This window comes from Pteronotus mesoamericanus, unplaced genomic scaffold (assembly GCF_021234165.1).
Source record: "Pteronotus mesoamericanus isolate MK-2021 breed Mesoamerican mustached bat unplaced genomic scaffold, CSHL_Meso_final contig_56, whole genome shotgun sequence".
Taxonomy (NCBI): domain Eukaryota; kingdom Metazoa; phylum Chordata; class Mammalia; order Chiroptera; family Mormoopidae; genus Pteronotus; species Pteronotus mesoamericanus.
Window position 1 is genome coordinate 12,008,041 of NW_026555201.1, and position 23,020 is coordinate 12,031,060.

Below are 23,020 nucleotides of genomic sequence, written 5' to 3' on the forward strand. Positions count from 1 at the left end.
ATGTTCAAGGATTGAAAGAATTAACATCATTAAAATGTCCATACTACTCAAAGTGTAGATGGAGATTGAATCTCCATCTAGAGTTTCAATGTAATTTCTATCAAGATATCAATGATGTATTTCATAGAACCAGAACAAACATTCCAAAAACATATATGGAACCACAAAAAACCCCTAAGAGCCATAGTAATCTTAAGAAAGAAGGACAAAGTTGGATATCAAACTGTACTACAAGGCCATAGTAATAAAAAAAATGGCATGGCCCTGGCATAAAAACAGACATATAGATCAATTGAACAAAATAGAGAGCCCAGAAATAAACCCATGCCTTTATAGTCAATTAATATTTGACACAGGAGGCAAAAATATACAATGAAGTAAAGATAATCTATTCAATAAGTGGTACTGGGAAAATTGAACAGATCCATGCAAAAAAATGAAACTAGACCACCTTCTTACACCACACAGAAGAATAAGCTCAAAGTATATTGAAGACTTAAATGTTAGCCTTAACATTTAAACCTTAAAAATCCTAGAAGAAAACACAGGCTGTGAGATCTTGGGTATTTCTCATAGCAATATTTTTCTAAAATATCACCTCAGGCAAGGAAAACAAAACAAAAACAAAACAAACAGGACTACATCAAACTAAAAAAGTTTTTGAACAGCAAAGGAAAGTATCAACACAATGAAAAAACAACCCACTTAATGGGAGAACATATTCACTGATATATCTGATGAGAGTTTAATATCCAAAATTTATAAGGAATTTATAAAACTCAACACCAAATTTCAAATAATCCAATTAAGAAATGGGCAAAGGACCTGAACAAACACTTTGCCAAAGGTGATATACAGATGGTCAATACACATATGAAAGGATGCTCAACATCACTAATTATCAGAGAAATGCAAATTAAAACCACAATGAGATATCTCTTTACACCTGTCAGAACATCTATAATGAATTAATCAACAAACAACAAATGTTGTTGGGGATGTAGAGAAAGGGGAACACTCATGCACTGTTGGAGGAAATGCAGGTTGTTGTGGCCACAGTGGAAAGCAGTATGGAGTTATCTTACAAAATTAAAAACAGGACTGCCATATGACCCAGCTATTCTACTTCTGGGAATATATCCAAAGAAACCCAAAACACTAATGTGAAAAAATATATGCACCCCTATATTCATTGCAGCATCATTTACAAAAGGCCAAGATTTGGAAGCAGCCCAATGCCCATCAGTAGATGGATAGAAAAGCTATGGTATATTTATGCAATGGAGTAGTACTCAGCTATAACAAAAGGAAATCTTACCTTTTGCAACAACATGGATGGACCTGTAGAGTATTGTGCTAAGTGTAATAAGCCAGTCAGAAAGACCATTATGATATGATTTCACTTTTATGTGGAATCTAATGAATTAAATAAGCTGACAAAATGGAAACAGAATTATGGATACAGAGAACAGACTGACAGCTGTCAGAGGGGAGGGGCTTAGAGGCTGGGTGAAAAGGGTAAAGGGATTAAGCAATAAAAAAAGAAAGACTCATGGACACAGGCAACTGCATGGTGAATGCCAGCAGGAAAGGGGGGTGGGGGAAGGTCAAAGAGGATAAGAAGGGGATAAATGGTGATTGAAGACTTGGGGTGGTAGACACACATCACAATACATAGATAATGTTTGGAGAACTGTATACTTGAAACCTATATAATTTTATTAAGCAATGTCACCCCAATAAATTAAATTAAAAATGGGCTAAAGACTTGAATACTCTATCAAAGACAATACATACATGGCAAATAATCACATAAAAATTTTCCCAATCCTATTATCCAGTAAAGAAATGCATTTCGTAATTGTTATATACCACTATAAACCTCTAAAAATTGGTAAAATAAAAAAATGTTCACAATATGCCATGCTGGAGAGGCTCTAGAGCAACAGAAAGTCTTATGCCTTGCTGGTGGAAATGCAAAATGGCAAGGGCACTACGGGAAACAGTTTGGCAGTTTCTTATAGTTAAAAATATGCTTAGCATATGACCCAGCAATTTCATTATTGCATACTTACCCTAGAGAAACAAAAGTTTATGCCCACACAGAAATCTGTAAGCAAATTTTTGTGTCCCCAAATGGAAACAACTCAAATGTCCTTCAATAAGTGAATGGCTAAACAAACTGTGATACAGCTATACAATGGAATATTACTCATCAATAAAAAGAAATGAACTATCAGTCTACATAACAACTCATGAAAATTCATAGAACTATAAACCAAAAAAGTTAAAAGATTATGTTATATTATATTATATTATGTTTTATATTATTATATTATGTTTTATAATATAACATGTTTTAGTCAATTAATATTTGACACAGGAGGCAAAAATATACAATGAGGTAAAGATAATCTATATATTATTATAGTATGTTATGTTTTATTATATTATGTTTTATAAGCTATTTTTTCACTCAAATATATCACAGCATCTTTTTTCATCACTAAATATATATCTATATCATTAAAAATAATTGGATAAACTTACATAAAATAGTTTCAGTGTATGGTGTGGAAGAAAACTAGAATTAATTGGATTGAGGAGTGAGTGGGAGATAAAGGAGAAAACATATATGAACAACTCTTGCAACAAGTTTCGGTGTGATAAGAGAGTGACAGTGTGTTATCAGGATGGGAAAGTAGCGCTGAAGGAATTGTTCTTTTTTTCAAGATAGGAGAGATTTGTGTACATTTAATCAATAAGAGGAAAAAGTAGGCTGAGAAGGAGTGGTTGAAAACATAGTGGAAAACAAGTAGAATAATTATTAGGCTGAGCACCCCAGAAGATCAGAGGAGTTGGGATCCAGAATCTAGGCAAGAGGATGAGCCTCAGATTGGAGATTAAAGGGAGGTATTTCTTTTATTATAATATTGAAATAGGATATGTGGTGAAATGTCTGTAACCTATAAGATCTACAGGAACTATCAAGGAAATTGTAAGAGCACCCCCAATGGGCTTATAGCTTACAACTCGTAGAGACCAGTTTGATCCAACATGGCAACTAATTTCACCCAATGGTGACCCTCTAGCCTCATTATACTCTCATTGTAATAGATGATTGGAAAAAGAAAGTCCATAAAAGGTCAAAAATGGTCCATGGAAGTTTTCTGGGGAAGTCTCAACCCCTTTCCCAAGAGATGTCCTGAATAGCTCTTCCCCTTATTGTATGGCCTACCCCTGGATTAAATAAGCCTCAATAAAAGAATTAAACACCACAAGGGAGGCGCTGCTCTGTCTGTGGAGGAGCCTACTTTGTCTCACTTCTTCACTTTAAACTTCATGCTGGCCCTCATTTGAATTTTTCCTGTGCAAAGCTAAGAACACACAGTGGGTCATGGACCTTGGAGTCCCAGGACCCCCGTGTGCCTGCATTAATATGGGGGAGGAGAGGAGATCTGGGATGTTAATGGATTCGGTGGTAGAAGTTGAATAAGTTATCTTGTAATGTGTTCTACTTTCTCTGTGTAGAATAGGATGAAGTCATTTCATAAGAGAAAGAGAAAACAAGGGAGGAAAGGTGGGAGAGTGGTAAAGAAAACAGAGAAGAATTAAGACAGTTCTTGTAAAGATTGAGGAAAAAAGTTGATATGAGATGTCTAGCAGGATTCATAATTTTCATTGAGTTGTGTGACAATTTTTTCCCCTGTAGGGGATAAAGTGTCTCTCAGAATGTTTAGTAAATAGCTTGTCAAATATACTCATCTACATTTAAAATAAAAGTACTCATCATAGAAGCAACATTCACTTGAGAATAACCAGTTTTGGTGGTCATAAAATTCCACAATTAAAATTTCATTCTGGATACAACCTTGATAATCTCTGAAGAGATCTTTAACAAAGGAAAGAGAAATGTGTGAAATTGCAATGTAAAGTTGGAATACATTATGATTCATTATTTCAAATTCAGTATTGGTAATTCCTGGATACATGAGATAGAAGAGTCTTATATATACACTCAGAATAAATCCTTGTATTGCAAGTGTTTAAATCAGCTTTAGTAATTTGTAAAAGGAACAAAAGTTTGAGACCATAGTCTCTAAAGACCTGAAAAAGTGAGTGGTCAAAAAAGTCAACTGATCATTTTGTGAAGGGAGAGCCACTGTTTTTTACATTATTGTGAACAATTTGTTCTCTAGGAAGGAGACATAAACGGATAACATCAGAAATGATGAGGCTCTCATTTGATTTGCAAATACCTCTCAGATAAAGTTAAACATACACAGTGAGAGTTCGTATAGAATATGCCTATTGGTAGTATTGTGAAAGGAAAGAAGCATACTTTTAAAAAAAAGCAATGAATTAAAAGGTAAGGGACATAGATTCTTATTTCAATTACTTCTCTCACCATTCTCCTTTCATGGATGTGAACTTGAGCAATTCTCTTTTTCATCACTGAGCCTTAGTTTTTTTCATGAGAAAATGAAGATTACTATATCTATGACTAGATTAGAAATGCACTTCAGTAGAAAAGAAGCCCCAATTCACTTAGGTTTCACATGGTGCCATTTTTTTTCTAAAAAGATAAGTTTTTCCATAAGCACCATAAAAGTCCCTTTGGGAACCTCCAGGAGCAGGGATTTCCAGCAGTGAGAGCCTTGGATGTAAGGAAGCTAATATTAAAATTATTCTTCTGGTTTTTCTGTATCTTTTGGTATCAGTAACCCAAGGGGTCGCCACAGTACTAATCTCCTGTTAAAAGTACCTACAGTGGTAACACGGAATCTTCCAGATGAACACTACAGCCTTCCCCAGATGTGACAAATGAGATCTGTTAGCATCATCTCCCAGGTATAACCTGCTCACTCCTATTAATGTTAACAGCAAATTGCACCAGTGCTTTTAAAAAGTCTATTATGGCTCTGTCTATATACGAAGCCAGTTTTATAAAATTCAATTTGCGTGTCTTAATTATGTTCTAATGTATATGTATGTACTTCCATGTGCTCACACTTGTTTTGTTTTGTATCTTGACACCAAACAAGCAGTTTGACAAAAAAAAAATCTTCAAACCAGCTATTTTGTCATTAAAAAGTTAAAAATAATAAAATAAAATAAAAGTCTTTACAAGATAACAATGATTGAATTTACAGAAATTGTAAACCATCATGGTCCTTCCCCTCAAAAAACTTGGACAAACTTATACTAAAAGAACACCTCCTTCGAATATATTGTCACTAAAATCTAATCTATGAACTGATCACTAGGACATGAAAACATAATCCCCCGAGGAGGTGCTGTGTCAGTCTCTAGTACTATTTAAATGCTCCATACATTTGGCCAGTGATGTGTCTAGTACATTTATAATAAAAATAAAAAATAAACACTAAGGTAGTTATTTTTATAGAGCTGGCTCTATTTTCCTCTCTATAAGAGAGGACCTGAATCCTACAAGAATAAGAAATGATTTTAATTAAGGCATCTTTTTAAACTTTTCCTGCATGTTCTTTAATATTAACACTCCACATTTCCCCAATATTCCATTAGAAAATGCAGTTTCTACTGCCACTTGCAGCCAAGTGGGACTATTCTAGGTGTCCCTTACTTCTTCCTGTTTATCTCATCCATTGAAAGTTGAGCAGCACAGTGGAAAACTATTTGGGACTCACAGAACTGACAGGAAAAATCCACTATGTGCTTTGTGCTGGTGGTAAAATTACAATGAAAGGGTTTCACATTTCCTGATTTTGCCCTGCTTTAATAGAGTTATTTTTCATTGGCTAGATATGGATTCCAGAATGAAACATAATACAGTTAGGACAGCATCCTTTGGGACAATGTGACTAGACATAAGTCATGAAAAGGAAACGGGGTTAAGACCACTGGCCTCAAACTGCTGGAGAAAGTGAGATACATTAGTGCAGACAGAAGCTGTCAGCTGCTCCTCAGTTCCTGAAGCACTGAGCAAAAGGATGCTTGGAAGAGAAGTTGACAAGAGTATATGCTACCATCTCCTCAACTCTAAACAGCCATTAAGAGGAGAACTTCATCAAGATATGCCCTCTGGGGAAATACAAAGTGAAGAAAAATGATCACATTGCAATGAAGCTGAAAAATGTTAACCTTTGCAGAAATCACAGGAATTGAGTTCTACATGCACTTGCTGAGTAGTGAAGCAGTACATTATTTATACAATCTAATTTTTATACATCAGTCATTGTTATGCAAACAGTTAGAACGAACATTATTATTTACAAATAGCCAGCAATTTTCAACCTTTTTCATCTCGTGGCACACATAAACTAATTACTAAAATTCTGCAGCACACAAAAAATATATTATATTTCTTGCTGATCTGACAAAAAATAAGTATAGTTTTGATTCATTCACACTGGACAGCTATTGTTGTGTTGGCTCTTGTCATTTTTTTATTTGACAATCGAAGAGAAAAGTGGTCAGTGCCCTGACTAAATAGTTAGGTATTGCATATTTTAAAACCTCTTGCAGCACACCAGTTGAAAATTGCTGCAAATAGCTATAAAGATGATAAATTATTTCCATTTTTTTAATAGCAGATTTCTCCAGATAACCTTTGAAGGCTGGGCTCTAATTGCAAGTCAAAGAAAGAGAAATGTTGGCTTTAATAATAATTCTCATAAATAGATTAGGAATTATATTAAAACACAGAAAAATGAACATTACAACATACAAAAAAAATTAAAATAGTGCCACAATAATAATACCATAGGAACATAAACCCCCAGATAATAGAGCAGGAGGAGGATGAAGAAGGGGGACCACAGAAGCTTCTTGAAGAGGTCCCTGCCCTGGTCTCCTTTGTCTGTCTTTGGAAATTTGAGGGATTCTTGGTAGACCCTTTGGGCCAACACTTCTACTCCCTCCTATTTCAGTCGTCATCCATCACTGGAAATCAATGCTGCTGGGGTAGGGCAATACACTCTTATAATTCCATGGCAAAATAAACATCTGCGAGGGAAGAACCATACAGTTAACAGTTACTTATCTGGTGTAGATCAATGTGTCATACCTTTTCAAAAATATATCTATAGTTAGTTGAGAAGAGACTGCTTCTGCAATGAGAAGCAAGAACTACACACTTTAATTGGGGTGGAAAGAAAGAAAAAGTTGGAGATGGGGGGTTAGGCTGGGCACACAGCTCTGGAGGGTGAACTTCAAGACATCGGGGTCTGGAGGAGGGGCTGCCAGCAGTGGGAACTGGTGCTGCAGGGTGAAGTATGGGCGACCAGAGGTACTTTTGTTTCAGGCACACACACATGGCAGGCCTGGACCAGAGGCATGGACCATGTGCCCATGAGAATTTATGCTGACTCATCAGAACAACTCTAGGGGCGACAGGATGCCTGATTCCCAGCCTGCGTGCATGGAAACTCTCATTTCACGAAGCACACCTCTCCCTGCCACACTCATCAAGGTATGTGGACAGGGTCCTCAAACTGGAGTATGCAAACCAAGCAATGCACAGTTTTCAAGGTGTATGTAGACATGGAGGAAGTTCAGCATTAGAAGTGGGATATTTTGGTCCATTGGATATGTGAATTCAGATAGTTTGTAGAATGGGGAGGCAGGAATGATGATACTACAAATCCTGCATGAGCCCTGAGTCTGAGAGAGGTAGGCTGCCCGTGATTGCAGTGCCTCTAATAGTTATAGGATTTTGTATTACATTATATATACTTCAGTTTGGAAAATATATTTATTCCCTCCAACACAAATTTGTTAATTATGCCTGAACATGTTTAAATTTATAAGGCAAAATTTCTCCAAGTATTTTTTAAAAAATGGTGGCATGCAAATTTGATTTGCATTGCAGGCACTCTTTACAAAAGAAGACTTTAGAGTGATTTCTTTTTAATATAAGAAGAGGGAGGTACAGAGAATTTAAACAGTAAATAGCAGAGTTGGAATTCAAACCCAAGTAGTCAGATTATAGAGCCTTAATATTTTTGTTTTTGATTGTTTTATTACTCTGCTACGTGAGTTAGAGGGTTTTATTTTTGTTTGTTTGTTTGTTTTCTGTTTCTGAAGTACAAGCATGCCGTTTCAGAACATACTTTCTATCCTAAAGTGTGAAATGATTACCTTTGAAGCACCTGGTATAGAGTTTAACACATCCTAAAGATTTAGGAAATACTCATTTGTATTTTCCTTCTTTCCTTATAATGAAATCCATTTATATCCTTGTGGAGAACAAGACCAATAAAATGGCATTGGTCCAATTAAGATTGTATAAAGTATATAAAACAAAGTGGAGTCACTCATGTCAACTAAAATGGCTGTCAGTCAGCCATGACACTTTGGTTCAAGAGGGAAACTACCTAAGTCACACCAGTCACATTTGGCAAGGAGACACACCCAAGATATCTGCACATGTGAAGATATCTGCCATGTCTACAGAGCAGGACCACCCATAGACAGTCTCCTGGACAAATTCTTCACTTGTCATCAGGGGTGTCAAGACATTTATCAAAAAGACCCAGAGGGTGGAGCGCACCACTTTCAAGGTATAACTGAGATGGTTTCCAGACCACTGTTGAGACAGCCGAGCTCCACACCCCAGCGTGCTGCTCCATGCCACGCCGATCTCCCTTGGCACTGGCCACCAGGCACTCTTCCCTGCTGGACTGAGGACTTCGTCTGCCCTGCTGCCCACCTGGCTCCAAAGATCCTTTCTTGCAAGTCGCTGACAACTCCCTTGCCTGCTGTGTTGTCTCCTGGACCTGCAGACTGAGACTCTGGAACTCGGGTTCATTATCTCTTATTGAGTGCTCTGTGTATGTGTTATATTTCTCTTAGATTGTTAAGAGTATGAATAGGATATTAATGTATGTTGATGTTCCACTTTGAGTGAACCTACATTCATTAAAAGCTGAGTGAACAGCATAGTTACCTTGTGTAACTCTTGTCTATTCCTTGGTGCTGGGCTGCTCAGCAGGCAGCTAGCTGAGCAGTGGCCAGGCTGACTTAACAGGAAAGATGTATCATGAACATACACTCCTCTCTATGAAACCCAATGTTTATCTTGAGAGAAGACCCTTTTATTATATTTTCATAGCTTCATTTAACACTCAGATTTAGAGTTACAAACAGCATGATAATATTTATAATTTAAGCACTCTAAATAGCGGCATCTCCAGTTTGAGGAAACAAATCACTCAGAAGTACCCACTGGACACTGGGTGGGAAATTCTGATGCTCCGGAGATACAGAGGTGTCCAGGGACACCAAGAGCCATGCCCTACAGGACCAGACTTATGAGCAGCATGAGAATTGCTCTAGGAAGATTCCTAACTGTTATGGAATATTTAGAGGCACTGAAATAGCTGTCTGACTATGAACTTGGATTTGCATAGAGGAGGGAGGCACCATGGAAAAGTTTCCACAATTGAATTCTGAGTTTTCCAATGGATTTGAGGTCTCCAAGGGAGCCAGGCTGGAGCTATACAAAATAGGTCCCCTGAGATAAAATCAGCATTCAAGAAGAGTCTTGGTCCAATCAGGTGCAGTTAGGTATTTGGGCCTGGATATTGGGGAGTGATTCGTAGTTTTACGAACAAGTTGAGACTGTGTTTGACCGTCCCCAATACAGGGTCTTCCTATCTCCATAACCCTCCCTTTACATTCAAATGGGCCTGTTTCCCCATTGTTTACAGAACCACAGGCAGCCTCCCATGTGAACCTGGAGCCCAATGGTCCAGCAGTTCCACGGGCTACAAAGAGTGAGCAGGAAAATGTGAGTTGGTCAGTAGAGGAGATGCAATCCTATAGGAGACCTGCAGAGCTACGAGTTGAAGTCCTGGTCACAAGCTTGAACTTCACGCTGTGGGCCCCCAGAGAAACTAATTAGGGAGGTGGTTTGCAGGATAAGTGAGGACTACCTGCCAAGCAAGGCGGAACAAAAGGAACCAGATATTTCAGGTTTATGGCATTATCTGTGTATACATTTTCACTGACCATCAGGTAAACCCCAGAAAAATTTGTATTTCACATTCATTTAATAGGGGTTTGCTGAAGATATGATGCTATGGAGCTTTGAGCTAAGGCATTGAAGAGAAGATTTGGGGAACAAGTGGCATTTTTAACAACCATTTTATTGAGGGGCTTGGTGGCAGGGGTGGGAGGAGTTGAAGAAGGGCTGGAGGAGAATATCTGATGTCTTGGGCCCGGCCAGATCTCCCCAGCCTCCCAGTGGCCAAAAACTATAGGGAGATGTTTTAGAGCTGCACAATCTACTACAGATCTACCTACTTAGTTAGGCTCATGCCCATAGCAGAGGAAAACTATATAGACCAGGCCCAACTGAGGAAACAGTTGGAGTTCAGAATCTCTCTTGGGCGTGTATGCTTTTCCAGCATTGGCTCAAACATGAGAAGAGTCAGAAATTGCTCCAATTTATCGGCTATTTAACATCTGACCTTTCCAACCCCTAATCAAATATTATCTGACACTTATATAGCACTTACAAGGGCAGTGCAGCTTTAAATATGCTATCCCATTTAATATAAAACAACTAACCCTATGGTTGTATAACATAACAGTCTCCAGTTTAAAAGGAAATTGAGGCTTAGAAAGATTAAGCTACTTGCCCTAAATTAAAGAGCTAGTAAATGGTCATGCCTGGATTTTAGCATGATCACAATACCTATGCTTTTATAGTATTCTTCTAAAGGTAATTTCAAACTATGGCATTTCCCCCATTATTTCAATGTTCTTTGTTTAAGCTATCTCATTTTCTTCCAGGGGAATAAAAAAAAAAAGAAACCTGACTTGAATCTACAAGACAAAGGAAGTAAATTGTTTATCTCTCCAGGCAAGGGAAACAAAAGAAAAAAATAAACAAATGGGACTATATCAAACTAAAAAGTTTTTGCATAGCAAAGGAAAACATCAACAAAATGAACAGACAACTCAAAGAATGAGAGAACATATTCACGGATACACCTGATAAAGGGTTAATATCTAAAATTTAAAAAGTACTTACAAAAGTCAACACACACACACAATACAAACAACCCAATTAAAAAGTGGGCTGAGGCCCTGAACAGACAATTCTCTGAAGAGGACATACAGATGGCCAATAGACATATGAAAAGATGCTCAACGTCACTAATCATCAGAGAAATTATAAATTAAAACCACAATGAGATACCATCTCACATCTGTCAGAATGACTTTCATCAATTAATTAACAAACAACAAGTGCTAGTGAGGATGTGGAGAAAGGGGAACACTTTTGTACTGTTGGTAGGACTGCAGACTGGTATAGCCAGTCTGTGGAAAGCAGTATGGTGATACTTCAAATTAAAAATGGATCTGCCTTTTTTTAAAATAATCATGTTTATTCTATGACAGTTGTCTCAATTTTTCCCCCACCCATCCCACCCTGCCTCCCTCTCCCACAGCCAATTCCGACTCTGTTGTCCATGTCCATGGGTCATTCATACATGTCCTTTGTTTAGTCCCTTCTCCTTCTTTCCATCATTGTCCTCCTTCCCCATCCCCTCTGGTCACTTTCAGTCTGCTCCATGTTTCCTTGTCTGTGGTTTATTTTGTTCGTTAGTTTATTTTGTTGAATAGATTCCACTTATAGGTGAGACCATATGGTATTTGTCTCACTGACTGGCTTATTTCCCTTAGCATAATATTCTCCAGTTCCATTCATGTTATCACAAAAGGTAGGAGTTCCTTCCTTCTTTTTTTTTAAATGCAGATTGATTTTATTTATTTATTTAAATGTCAAAATCCATTATAAAATATTAAAAAATTTAAATCCATTATAAAGTCTCAGTAATTAAAACAACATGACACTAGCACAGAAATAATCGAGTAGATCAATGAAATAAAATGAACATTCTAGAAACAAAAGTATATATCTGTCTAACAATGACCCAGCAACCCCATGTCTGGAAATATATCTGAAGGAACGCAAAACACTAATTTGAAAGAACACAAGCACCTCTATGTTCATTGCAATGTTATTTAAAATTGCCAAGCTATGGAACCAGCCCAAGTGTTCATCAATAGATGAGCAGATAAAACAACTATGGGACATTTACATAGTGGAATTCTATTTGGCCATAAAAAAAGAAGAAAATTTTACCCTTTGCAACAGTATGGGTGGACCTGGAGAACATTATTAAGTGAAATAAACCAGTCAGAGAACAACAAATACCATGTGATTTCACTCATATGTGGAATCTAATGAACAAACTGAACTAACAAGCAAAACAGAGACAGGCTCATAGACAGAGAACAGATAACAGCTAATAAGGGGGAGGTTAGGAGGTGGAGGGACTGAGCAAAAAGGGAAAGGGACTCACAGACATGGACAACAGGGTGGTGATTGCAGGGGGAGAGGGAGGACCTAAATGGTAATTGAAAAAAATACAATAAAGATTAAATATTTTTTAAAAAAGAAAGTAAATTGCTTATAATTTAAAGCCACATCTTTATATTCATGAAATTATGGTCTTTCATACTAGCTTATCATGATACTATGTTTGGCGTACTTTGTATTGAGCATCTTTCCCAGGTAAATAAAAGGACCACAGCAATGGAAGCTGACCCTATGCAGTTATGCATATTGCTTCATTTTCCCTCCTGTCTCCATCAAGAATTAGATCACTAGTACAGAGAACTAGTAGGAGAATCTTGCTCTTTACATGGTGCTGTACAGGCCAGTGAATTACTCTGAGACACCCTACTCTGTGCCCAGTTGGTGCTCTTTTCCAAAGAATCGGTTGTGTAGGACGGCCTTGAGCCATTCTGCAAAAGTTGGAAGATGGGCATTGCTTCAGGTCTGAACGAGGAAAAGATAATTCATGTGCCCACTAAAGTTGGTATTTATTTCAGTGCAATTAAAAAATATTGTCTATACTGCCACTTCATGTAAACAATTGGTTTTGCTTTGTTTTTGGTACATGTGGTTGCAATTTTAAAGGACACCAGCCTCTTTAATGAATTGAAATCAAATGACATTTGATTATGAAGAAAGTCTAGATAACCACTATGAGTAAAAAAGTTATTTAAATGGAAAGTGATAATATTCACAATATAAATTTGCTAATTGTCATTCTGTGGCAAATATCATCACAATAATGACACAATTACATTATTTGGTGAATAAGCATTAGGAAGTTTGATCATAAAGTAATGTATTACCATTAAATATTTTCTTCAAAGCTATTAAAATCCATTATGTTGGGAAATACCAATGCTAAGCTAAGTGTGTGAACCTTTGTAAGTGCTTTGAAGACAAAATCTCTTTTTAAAGTGAAATATGACTTTATCTTTTGATTTTGACTTTACAAATAGCTTTTTAAAGGTTTAACAATAAACTTATCATAAAACATAACATCCATGCTATCATTAATAGTAATGGCAGTAAATGGGCTTTTGGTGTGTGATCCCATAATCTCATAAAAGTCACTTTTTGTAGTTCATAAACCAGTCTCCATTCTGCTGGTGTAAGCATGTCTCCCATAAGAAAAGAAGATGTGTAGGTTCCAAAAATGTTATGGTTCTATAAAAATTTTGTCTATACATAAAAAGAGAAAGAAAATGTATACACCCATCCAAATACTTAGAAATTTTCTGTAATGGTGTGGGTTTTATTTGTGGCAGTGAGAGATGGTTGGATTATTTTTGGTCTTGATTTATCACCCCTGCCTCACACTCCCACCTGAGTTTGAATGCATAAGTGGCTTGTGTTTGCTATTACATGATGGATAATAATCAGTAATTAGGGTTAGGAGATCTGGGTCTATTCTGCAGTATACAGACATCATGTTATGTACTTATCTAATTGTTTGAATGCTTTAAAATAAAAATATCATCTCATTTCCATCCTAAAGTAAAAGTAGAAACTCAGGTAGGAATAACTGTCTATGTAGGAGGAGTTCAACACACAGTACCACCACAAGTACCATCGTGCCCACAAAACACTAACTTACCTCAGAGACTAAGTTCCAATGAAAGCTTTTCTGTCTCATTTCCACTTCTTTGTAACCAGTAAATGTAAACTGGATTAAAGGAGCAGTAGTAAAGTCAGTTCTACTCTTTATGGTCATGAAAATGTATCATAATTTGTTTTGCCACATACATTCTGAATACATTTATTCATTTGTTGAACATTTATTGATGGTATACTGGGTTACAAGCACAGTTCAATGGAATGGGTACACGGAGATAAAAGCTACAATTCTGTTATTGTCCTCAAAAAGCTTCAACATTCAGGGTAAGTATATCAATAGAAGAATATAAAGGGGCCAAAGGAAAACCTAGGAAAGCTACTTGAATGAGGTGGGGTATCAAAGGAAAGGTTCTCACAGTAGGCCATGCCTGACCAAAATTTGAATTGGATAAAACAAGAATCTACTAAAAGTTTTTTTTTGTACCATGAGTGGTATAAGTGTATGTAAAACAAAATCATGATCAAATCTCTTTACTCAGTAGTTTTCTTCTTTTCTATGGCTCCACACATGTACATCATAATACAGAACTGAGATCAGAGCAAAGAGGGTGGAAGGGATTCAGGTGTTTCTACAATCGCATTGCTAATTTTTCTGGACATGCCCCATGGCCGGGAAGCAGATTTCCACAAATTATTTCCACAGGGGTGCACCAGGCCATAGAGCATTTCCTGACTGTTACATCTGATTAAGGTCTCAGATTAGCCCCACACTCCCCTCCACCCCTGGATAATACCTCCTTACCCCTCAGGTCTCAGTTGGAACCTTGCTTTCTATAGGAATTCTTCTCAGACATACCCTAATGGTTTGATTATTGTTTGTCATTTAGTAATTCCAACAGCTCACCCTTTCCAGATACAATTTTTCATTTGCAAAGAGTCTGATGAAAGTATATGATTGTCTATCCACTAGGCTATAAATGGGAAACTAATACAAAATAATAATGAATGTAAACTGTAATTAGAAAAATTTAAAAAAAGAGCTATCTTGAAAAAGCAGCAAAGTATGGGTATTTAAGATATATGGAACAGCATGTGACAAGTGAAAGAGGCAAGGCAGACCAAAAGAAATTAGTCTTAGTGTGCAAAGGAGGACATGATGACAGGAAATAAAGACGGTGAAAGACTGCCATGCTAATGAGTTTGGGTTTAATTCTAAGAGAAAGGGAAATAGCTGTATTAAAAATTTTACAAAGAGAGAATATGATTTTAAAAAGTGTGCTTTTTAGAACTTGACCTCTGACATTATTATGAAGAATGGGCATGGTAGTAGGTTATTGCGAGATACTACATGAGAAATAACCCATCCCAAGGCAGCGATGGGGGCACGAGAGTGGAGAAGAGTTGGTGACCTTTTGAGTGACAACAGCAAAGGAAAGGTACAGAATGAGTTATTTTGAGGGATCCTGGTGTTATTCCCAATGATAGGAAACATGGAAATAAAAGCAATTGTGATGGCACGTGCTAAATATTAACAGATGGCTATCCAATGACTGGGTAATTGTAATTAGAGAACTGGAGTTCAGGAGAATATTTGAGATGGAAATATCATCTAGGAATCTTTGGTCTGTAGGTCTGCATATAATCATCCAGGGAGACTGTATAGAGAACAAAGGAGAAAAAAAACACAATGATACATAAATTCTAGAGAGCACTAGACATTAAAGAATACTCAGAGGCAGACCTAAAAGTAGAAACTGAGGAATGGCCAGTCACTAATGCTAGAAATGCTAGGAAGTAGTGGTTATGGAAATCACAGAGTAGAATTTTCAAAATTCAGAAAGAAATCAATTAGATAAATGCTATAAATATTTATTAGTAAGAAGAAGATGACAGCTGGTCATCTTAATTATGTTCGAAAGTAGGATGATAGGATGAAGACTGGAGCCGGTAAAGAAGGAGATGAGAAACAAAAATGAGAGTCTGAATGGGGATAATGCATCCCAGAATTTTTACAAGATGCTTGTCAGAGTGTGATCTCCAATAGGATATACAATCCCATGGTGCTAGGAACATGTGATCTCCAATGTACTTATACAACTTATACCCATGCCTTAAACACTAACGAGGCAGACCATTTGAGAGCTTTCAAACCTGGTTGTCAACTAGCTGCATGAATCCTTTCATATTACTATAGCCATTCCTACATGTACAAAGCATTTTACTGAGAAGTAAAACTATAGCCAACCAGCGAGGCACTTGGGCTGCACATCTGCCAATCAGTTTGATGGACTTTACCCTGAGTTGATTGGTAGTTGTGGTTTCTTGCAAGCCCATCCCTGGTTGCCCTTCAGTTCACATTAGTAACTAAGTCTGGGATAGTATGTCCTTGAGCATGCAAGGCTGCTGGGGAACGACTTGAGTTTTGGATAAATGAGTTATGTTGAAGTTCATTCTGGAAGTGGCTTAAATGTCTTGCATGGGTGCCAAGAAGAAATTAAATGGGAAAAGAAGAAACCAGAAACATCACTGAGTTGTTTTTATTTATTCGATGTATTTATTTAATCTTTAGTAGTTTTTATGCCAGGCTCTGCCCCCAAATGCTAGGCTGGGCAGGATATGCAAAAGATGCAGTATTAAACAAAACAGACACATATCTGTGCTTTCAGATATCTGTGCCATTATATTTTAATGGGTAGAAGGAGAATCACAATAAACAAAACAAATAAGTAAAATATTGGGTATGGTAGGTGGTGAAAGACCTCTGGGGGGGGGGAATAAAGTAGGAAAGGGATACTGGAATTTTTTTGTGGGGGCGGGGGTGAAATATTAAGTAGGAGGGTCAGTGAAGGCTTCACTGAGAGTAACATTTGAGTAAAGACTAAAATGGAAGGATTAAGCCATAGAGACACTCGAAGAAAAAATGTTCCAGGTAAAAGAAAAAAAGCAAAACATACAAGGTAGGCGAATGCTTGGCATCCTCTTGGAACAGAAAGAAGACCAACGTGCCAGAAGAGTAACATAAAAGAGGAGAGGAGTGAGAGATGACATCAGAGAGAGAATGGAGAGAGAGAATATAGTAGGACCTGGGCCATTGTAAGGACTGTGTTGAGGGATTTAGGACAGGAAAAACTGCTTCTGAAATTTTAAGGGACTCTTCGTTGAGAAAAGACATGTTACTCTTAAAGAATAACATATCATTTTGCTATTATTCTACCCTTTCTTTTGAGGGTGATGCTTCCACAAATGACCTCTCTGATCCTATTGGTCCCATCATAGAAACTCTTCCTTCTCAAAGACAAGAGAAACTGACCATGTACTTCTCTGAGAATGAAGCAGCATCTTCAGAAGATACATTGATGCCAGTCTTTGTGCCATTCAGAAAGGCCAAGAGTAAGAACAATGTAGAAATTTGAAAGAACCTTTTCCAGAGCTAGAGGAGAGAGTAATGCACTGAAATCAGTTCTGTTTTTGTTTGCTTGTTTTTAGGAAAACATTTGCTAAGAAAAAAAATAAAGCTTTCACATGAACATTTTTAAGATATCACAAGACCTTCACTCCTTTGCATCTAAAATATTACCAAATAAATATCATCTCCTGAGACAAAACATGGTCCTTTGGGCAAAGAAAGAGAAGAAACACTGAAGAAAATAACCTATCTGTGGATCCATATTATTGAGGCAGCTTTTAATTGCCTTCTTGAATGTTCTTGAACTGGTTTTTTCAACTGGAGTTTAAGTATTACATTGGTTCACTCTTTACTCAGAAAGAGTAAAGAATGAGGACAGTTAAGTAAAAATAATGTGTCCCCACTAACTCAATGGTGCCCTCCCTTACTAGAACCAGAGTATGATTTCATCCCGACTATGCTGTGAACTAGCATTTTACTATTTAAAGTAAATACTTTACTATCTACCATTTACAGGATCTTAGTTTCCTCACCTGCATAGAAAGCAGCTGGATGGACAATAAGTTTTCTTGTTAAGAGTATCTATGAAAATCAGCTGCCATGGACACAGTTGAGTCCAGGTTCTCCAACAAGCTCCACGCTCAGTAATTTGTTAGGATCATCTTACCCAGAGATGATACCTACACAGTACTATACTCCATATTCCCTCAAAAGGTTTCCACAGGCATTATGCACAGAACACAGTACTTAGCTCTGTAGAGTCAATCAGAACTCAGGGAGGGTTAGAACCTTTTTAAAAATGTATTTTCGCATAGAGATATAAACAATCATGACCAATTAGAGATGGCACTCAAGTTGAATATAATTTTCTACCTTATCATTAGGAGGACAACTATAATGAAGTCAGGAGTTCCCAGTATAGCTAAGAAGAGTACTCGCAACCTGTCAGCCAATTTCTCCCATCCCTAACGGGCTCTCACATGTCATCAGTTCTACCAGCATAAACTAGTTGCTGATATCCTGGGCATAACCAAAATGGATCAATTAGCTTTTCAATCAAAGAGGCCTACATATATAGTATTCATTTCCCTTCTTTATAAAGCCCCCTTGTATCCTGAGAGGATAGTCTTCTGTAAGAGAAAAAAACTCAGACATTCAACAAGTAGAGAAATCAGTGACTTCATGATTTTTGTGTTCCCACCCACTCACTTTCTTATTATCCACATGTACAGGAGCTTAGATCAAGAAATCTGTGTTTGTTTCGGTCCTAATGAAAGGTCCTCACAATGTTATTAGATAACTGCGATGAATTTTAATCTGATGACAGCTTGTGACCCACAAATTGCTGTTTAAAATTAAAATGCATTCAAAATGAAACTGGCAAGACAACTACAATATTAAACTTGCAATCTGCTGTGAAAAAAATCAAAAGCACTATATTAAATATGAATATAATTAATTCCTACATAGCATCTTGCAACCGAAGTCTGAAAAAGATAGACCTTCAGTGTATTGCCTTATTAAATTCAAATTGGTTGAATTTTTTTTTTCAAATTAAGAAGTCAAAATAGAGATGGATTGGTTTGTCTTGGGTAATACACCCTTTGGCTGAGCTCCAGGTAGAATCTAGTGCTACAGACTTCCAGATTTCTCTTTTGATGAAAAAAAGTCCTCTATTTACCTCATCCCAAATGTTTATCTACAATAAATGTGGAAATGTTTTCCGCTTGCTTAGTTTTAAGCTTATTTATACCTTTTAAGCTATAGTTACTGCAAGATTTATGACTGTATTAAATGCAATCTTTAGAATTGTTTATACATTAGTTTTAAAAAATAAGCACATTGATATTTTTGATACATCAGTAAAATCATTCCTAAACTTGATAAGAATTGAGGCACTTTTTTTGGTATGTGAATGTATTAGTGCTATCATTAAACATTAATGTAAATAAAACTCAACCCAATTTGCATATTTTCATCCCATATTTCAACATTGAAGAACTGTATGTGGTAATAAAAGGATTCCTCACAGCTGTTTGCAAATAACTTAATGACCAAGTCGCAGTTATTTCTAGTTTTCAAAAGGTGCCAAAGAACTATTGAAGTTTCCACAATATAACTTCATAATTATAACAACTAACATGTGTATTTAATTATAGCCTTAATGTTCCTATACATTAGTTAAGAGAGTCACAATACATTAAAATAGCATTAGCTAGAAATAAGAAAGTACCATATTTCACCCTCATTATTGGACACATAGAAAAAGACTCTCCCATTCTTTTTAAAAGATACCACAAGAACTGTAATTTCACAACCATTATTTTTATTCATTACCCCTGGAACATAGTACATACTCATTAAATTTACCCATTAAATGGTAGTTGAAGAAATGAATGAATGTTTGTGTGATTGGTTGACAAGCAAACTCAGGGAAAACACCTAGTCTTTGGTTGCTACAGGATTACTGCACGGACGACTGCTGTCGCAGTAGGGTTCCTAAAATCTCTCTGCCATATTCTATTTTGGCTCATGTGCCTGTAAAAATGATAAAGGATTCAGTCCAGCAAGTCCTTGCATTACATAGAGGCTGCATCTATCCAAAAAGCAGGGTCCATAGTGACATTGCATATAAATTCCCCAGGTACTTCCTATGGTTTGCTTCCATAGGAAACCTGATACTGGTTCTGATATCAAATATATTTATTTTATATGTAGGAGCAGTCTCACTGTGACTCTTGCCCAGACCTCATCAAACCTTTCCCGGTAACAGTGCCTACCCCCGGGGGCTGTCCGCTTTGAAACTGTGATTGGGTTTTTGTTCAGTGTCCTCGGACGCTGACCATGATGCTGAAAGAGAAGACAGAGTCCTATTTTAAACCTTTCTTTTCTCTTATTGGTTTAGAAAATTCGAGTGACAAGAGCAAGGGCCAAAGGAGCCTGGAGCGGCATCCTTATTGTGAACCGTGTATTTCGATCTTTGGGGCGGAGATGTGGTCCATCAGGTTACAGCCAATGCATCCTTCTGAGCTCTCCATAAACCAAAAGACCTTACAGATGTAGCCGCTGCAGCAGAAAAGGTTACTCCAGCAAGATAGTATGGCTTGTCTTTCCCCTGAAAAATTGGCAGTCAGGTGCATAGCCCAGAAACAGGATCAGTAAGTCTAGGTGGAGGGGAGTGGAAAGGGAATCAAACCTGTGTTCATATTGCAAATGTTCACTATTACTCGTCCAAGGAAAGGAAAAATCAAGGGCTGATTTTGGCATAAGTTTTCGGCCCCTCTCTTCCAACAGGTGCACGACTCTCTCACCCTTCCCCTGGTAATACTGTCCTGCTTTGCCTCTCGAAGGCTTTCTTTGCGAGGCAAGCTTTTCCTAGAGTCCTTAAGCATGTGCCGTTTCCTCCCCATCTCAGCCCCAGCTCCAGCTCTGCCTGGCAACCCCTTACCTGCAGCGTGAAGATTAAGAAGCAGGCACAGCGCAGGGAAGCCGGTTGCTCTCCGCATAGTGTTTGCATTGAGAAGTGGAGAAACTCCACCGCGACCTCACTTCAGGAAAAGTGTTATCAGAAGGAGCCACCACCAAAAGGTCTCTGGGCTCCAGGATTCATTCGCAGGTCCTGAGCTGGGGTTTGCAAAACGGTCTGTGGCGCCGGCAGAAAGCCGCCCCAGCTTCGCCTCCTTAAGAGAGGGGAGAGGAAGAGGAATAGGAGGCGGCCGGTGAGTGGGGCGGAGCAGGGTGGGGAGGGGGCTGAGGCGCTCGGAGGCGGCTACTGCTCGGCCTTCTGGAAGCCCCGCAGCGGCGGCGGAGAGGGCGGGGGACTCCCGCGCCAGCCCTGGAGCCAGCGGCGCGCGGCCAGCGCAGTGCGAGCAGCACCCACAGGCGCCGCGGCTACTGAGCATGCCCAGCGCTGGCCCCGGCGCCGCACCGGGGTTTCAAAATGAAATTCCACTTCTCCAGGTCTTAGCGGCTGCTGCGAGGGGAGCTGCCGCCACGGCGAGTGTGTTTTGGGGGACCGTGATTAGGAAGAGTCTCTCGAAAACCTGAGAGTGAGGTGGGGTGGGTTTGGTCTAGATGAAGGCACGACAGGTGAGCCAGAGCAGAGTCCAAGGAAGTGTCAGCCTCAAGACCTACCTTACTCCTTCTCCAAAGCTTGGTTTACACGTGGGCAGTGCTCATTGCTGGAACTTGACCTTCGCAGGGCCCCAGATTGACCGGCTTCTCAGGGTTGCCTACAGGAAAAGGGTATAGGTGCCTTCTGTTGCTGATCACCTTGGGTGGCCTGGGGAAGTGTAAATGGGTATCCTGTGGGTGACTTACAAGTTTTCTCTTTTTGTTTCTCTTTCCCCTCCAGCTCAATCCCTGTATTTAAACTTTCTCCTTTCTGAAGTCCAAAGTCTACGATTATAACGACAGTGAAAAGTGAAGCCATACTTTTAGACTAGTAGAATATATCCATTGAAGAAACAAAGGCACCTTTATGTTTTTGGAGATACTTACCTTTAGTCTCCATTTTATTTTCTAAGGTGATGGGTAACGGAATCAGTTCTGTAACTGGGCTCCTCCCGTTCAGCTCTGCGCCTCACTACAGCAGTCTGATATGTGTCCATCTACCCCCATCGAAGACTTTGGAGTGGGAGGATATCCAAGGCTGTCCAACCTGTGGCCTGTGGGCCGCATGCAGCCCAGGGTGGCTGTGAATGTGGCCCAACACAAAATCATAAATCTACTTAAAACATTGAGATATTTTTGTGATTATGTGTCACAGTGTATTTAAGATGTGGCCCAAGTCAACTCTTCTTCTTCCAGTGCTGCCCAGAGATGCCAGATTTGGACACCCCTGGATCGTTCCTTATCTTGATGTCCTTGGCCAGACTTCTCTTCTTTAACTATCCCAGGAGCTTTCTGCTTCTGTGTCTTCATGAAAAGCTGTTGTCCCTTCCTCAGTGGCCTCCACCTCCATCATCACCGCACTCAAGCTTACTAAGGTCTAACGTTGGTCTCACATTTCCAGAAAGATGGGGCCCAAGTCCAGGTTACAGTGATATTTCTCCTTCACACACGTCTGTATACACAACATTAGTGCAACATTGCCTTATATGTTTTTACAGCTATTTATTTATCTGTGTTTTTTCTTCCAACACAGTTGAAGTCTTCATAAGGACTTTTGCATCTTTTTTTTTTTCACTTAAGTTGAAAAAGCCGTTCTAGGCAAATGAAAGGTACTAATAAGTGCTTATTGAATTGAACTGCATATCTCATCCAATGCTTTCTTCCTCTTTCCACTGTGTATTGGGACAGCTAATAGGAAATATGCTGCCCACAAGAGCTTAAATTAGACAGGATCTCATAGGACCTGAAAGCCTGGACAGTATCTTTTTATACTTTATTTCACCTCCAATACTGAGAGACAAGGCCAGGAGTTGCCCTTGGACGGGTGGTAGAAGGGGAGAATGAGGTGTATTTTTAATACCTAGACCGGTCTTCCACGCTGAAAACAGAGATATAAAGCTTCAATCCCCGACTCTTCTACCTCCCCACATGCGTATGTCGTGAACCGTTTCTGTAGCACTGCATTTCACTCCAAACTACCCTAAGCCGCAACCTCTTCCCCTGCGCTGATTTACTTTTTCCCAATCTCCTTTCCCCATAGAATATATCAC

General features: G+C 38.4%; 1 protein-coding gene across 1 annotated transcript in view; it reads right to left on the minus strand.

Moving 5' to 3' along the window:
- The window catches only part of PTPRR (protein tyrosine phosphatase receptor type R), a 232,362-nt gene extending 211,199 nt beyond the window's left edge, over positions 1 to 21,163 (minus strand). The window contains exon 1 of the mRNA XM_054580107.1: positions 20,806 to 21,163. Coding sequence (XP_054436082.1) covers positions 20,806 to 20,863 — 58 coding nt within the window. The 5' untranslated portion in view covers positions 20,864 to 21,163. The remainder of the gene's footprint in view (positions 1 to 20,805) is intronic.
- Between the last annotated feature and the right edge of the window lie 1,857 nt (positions 21,164 to 23,020).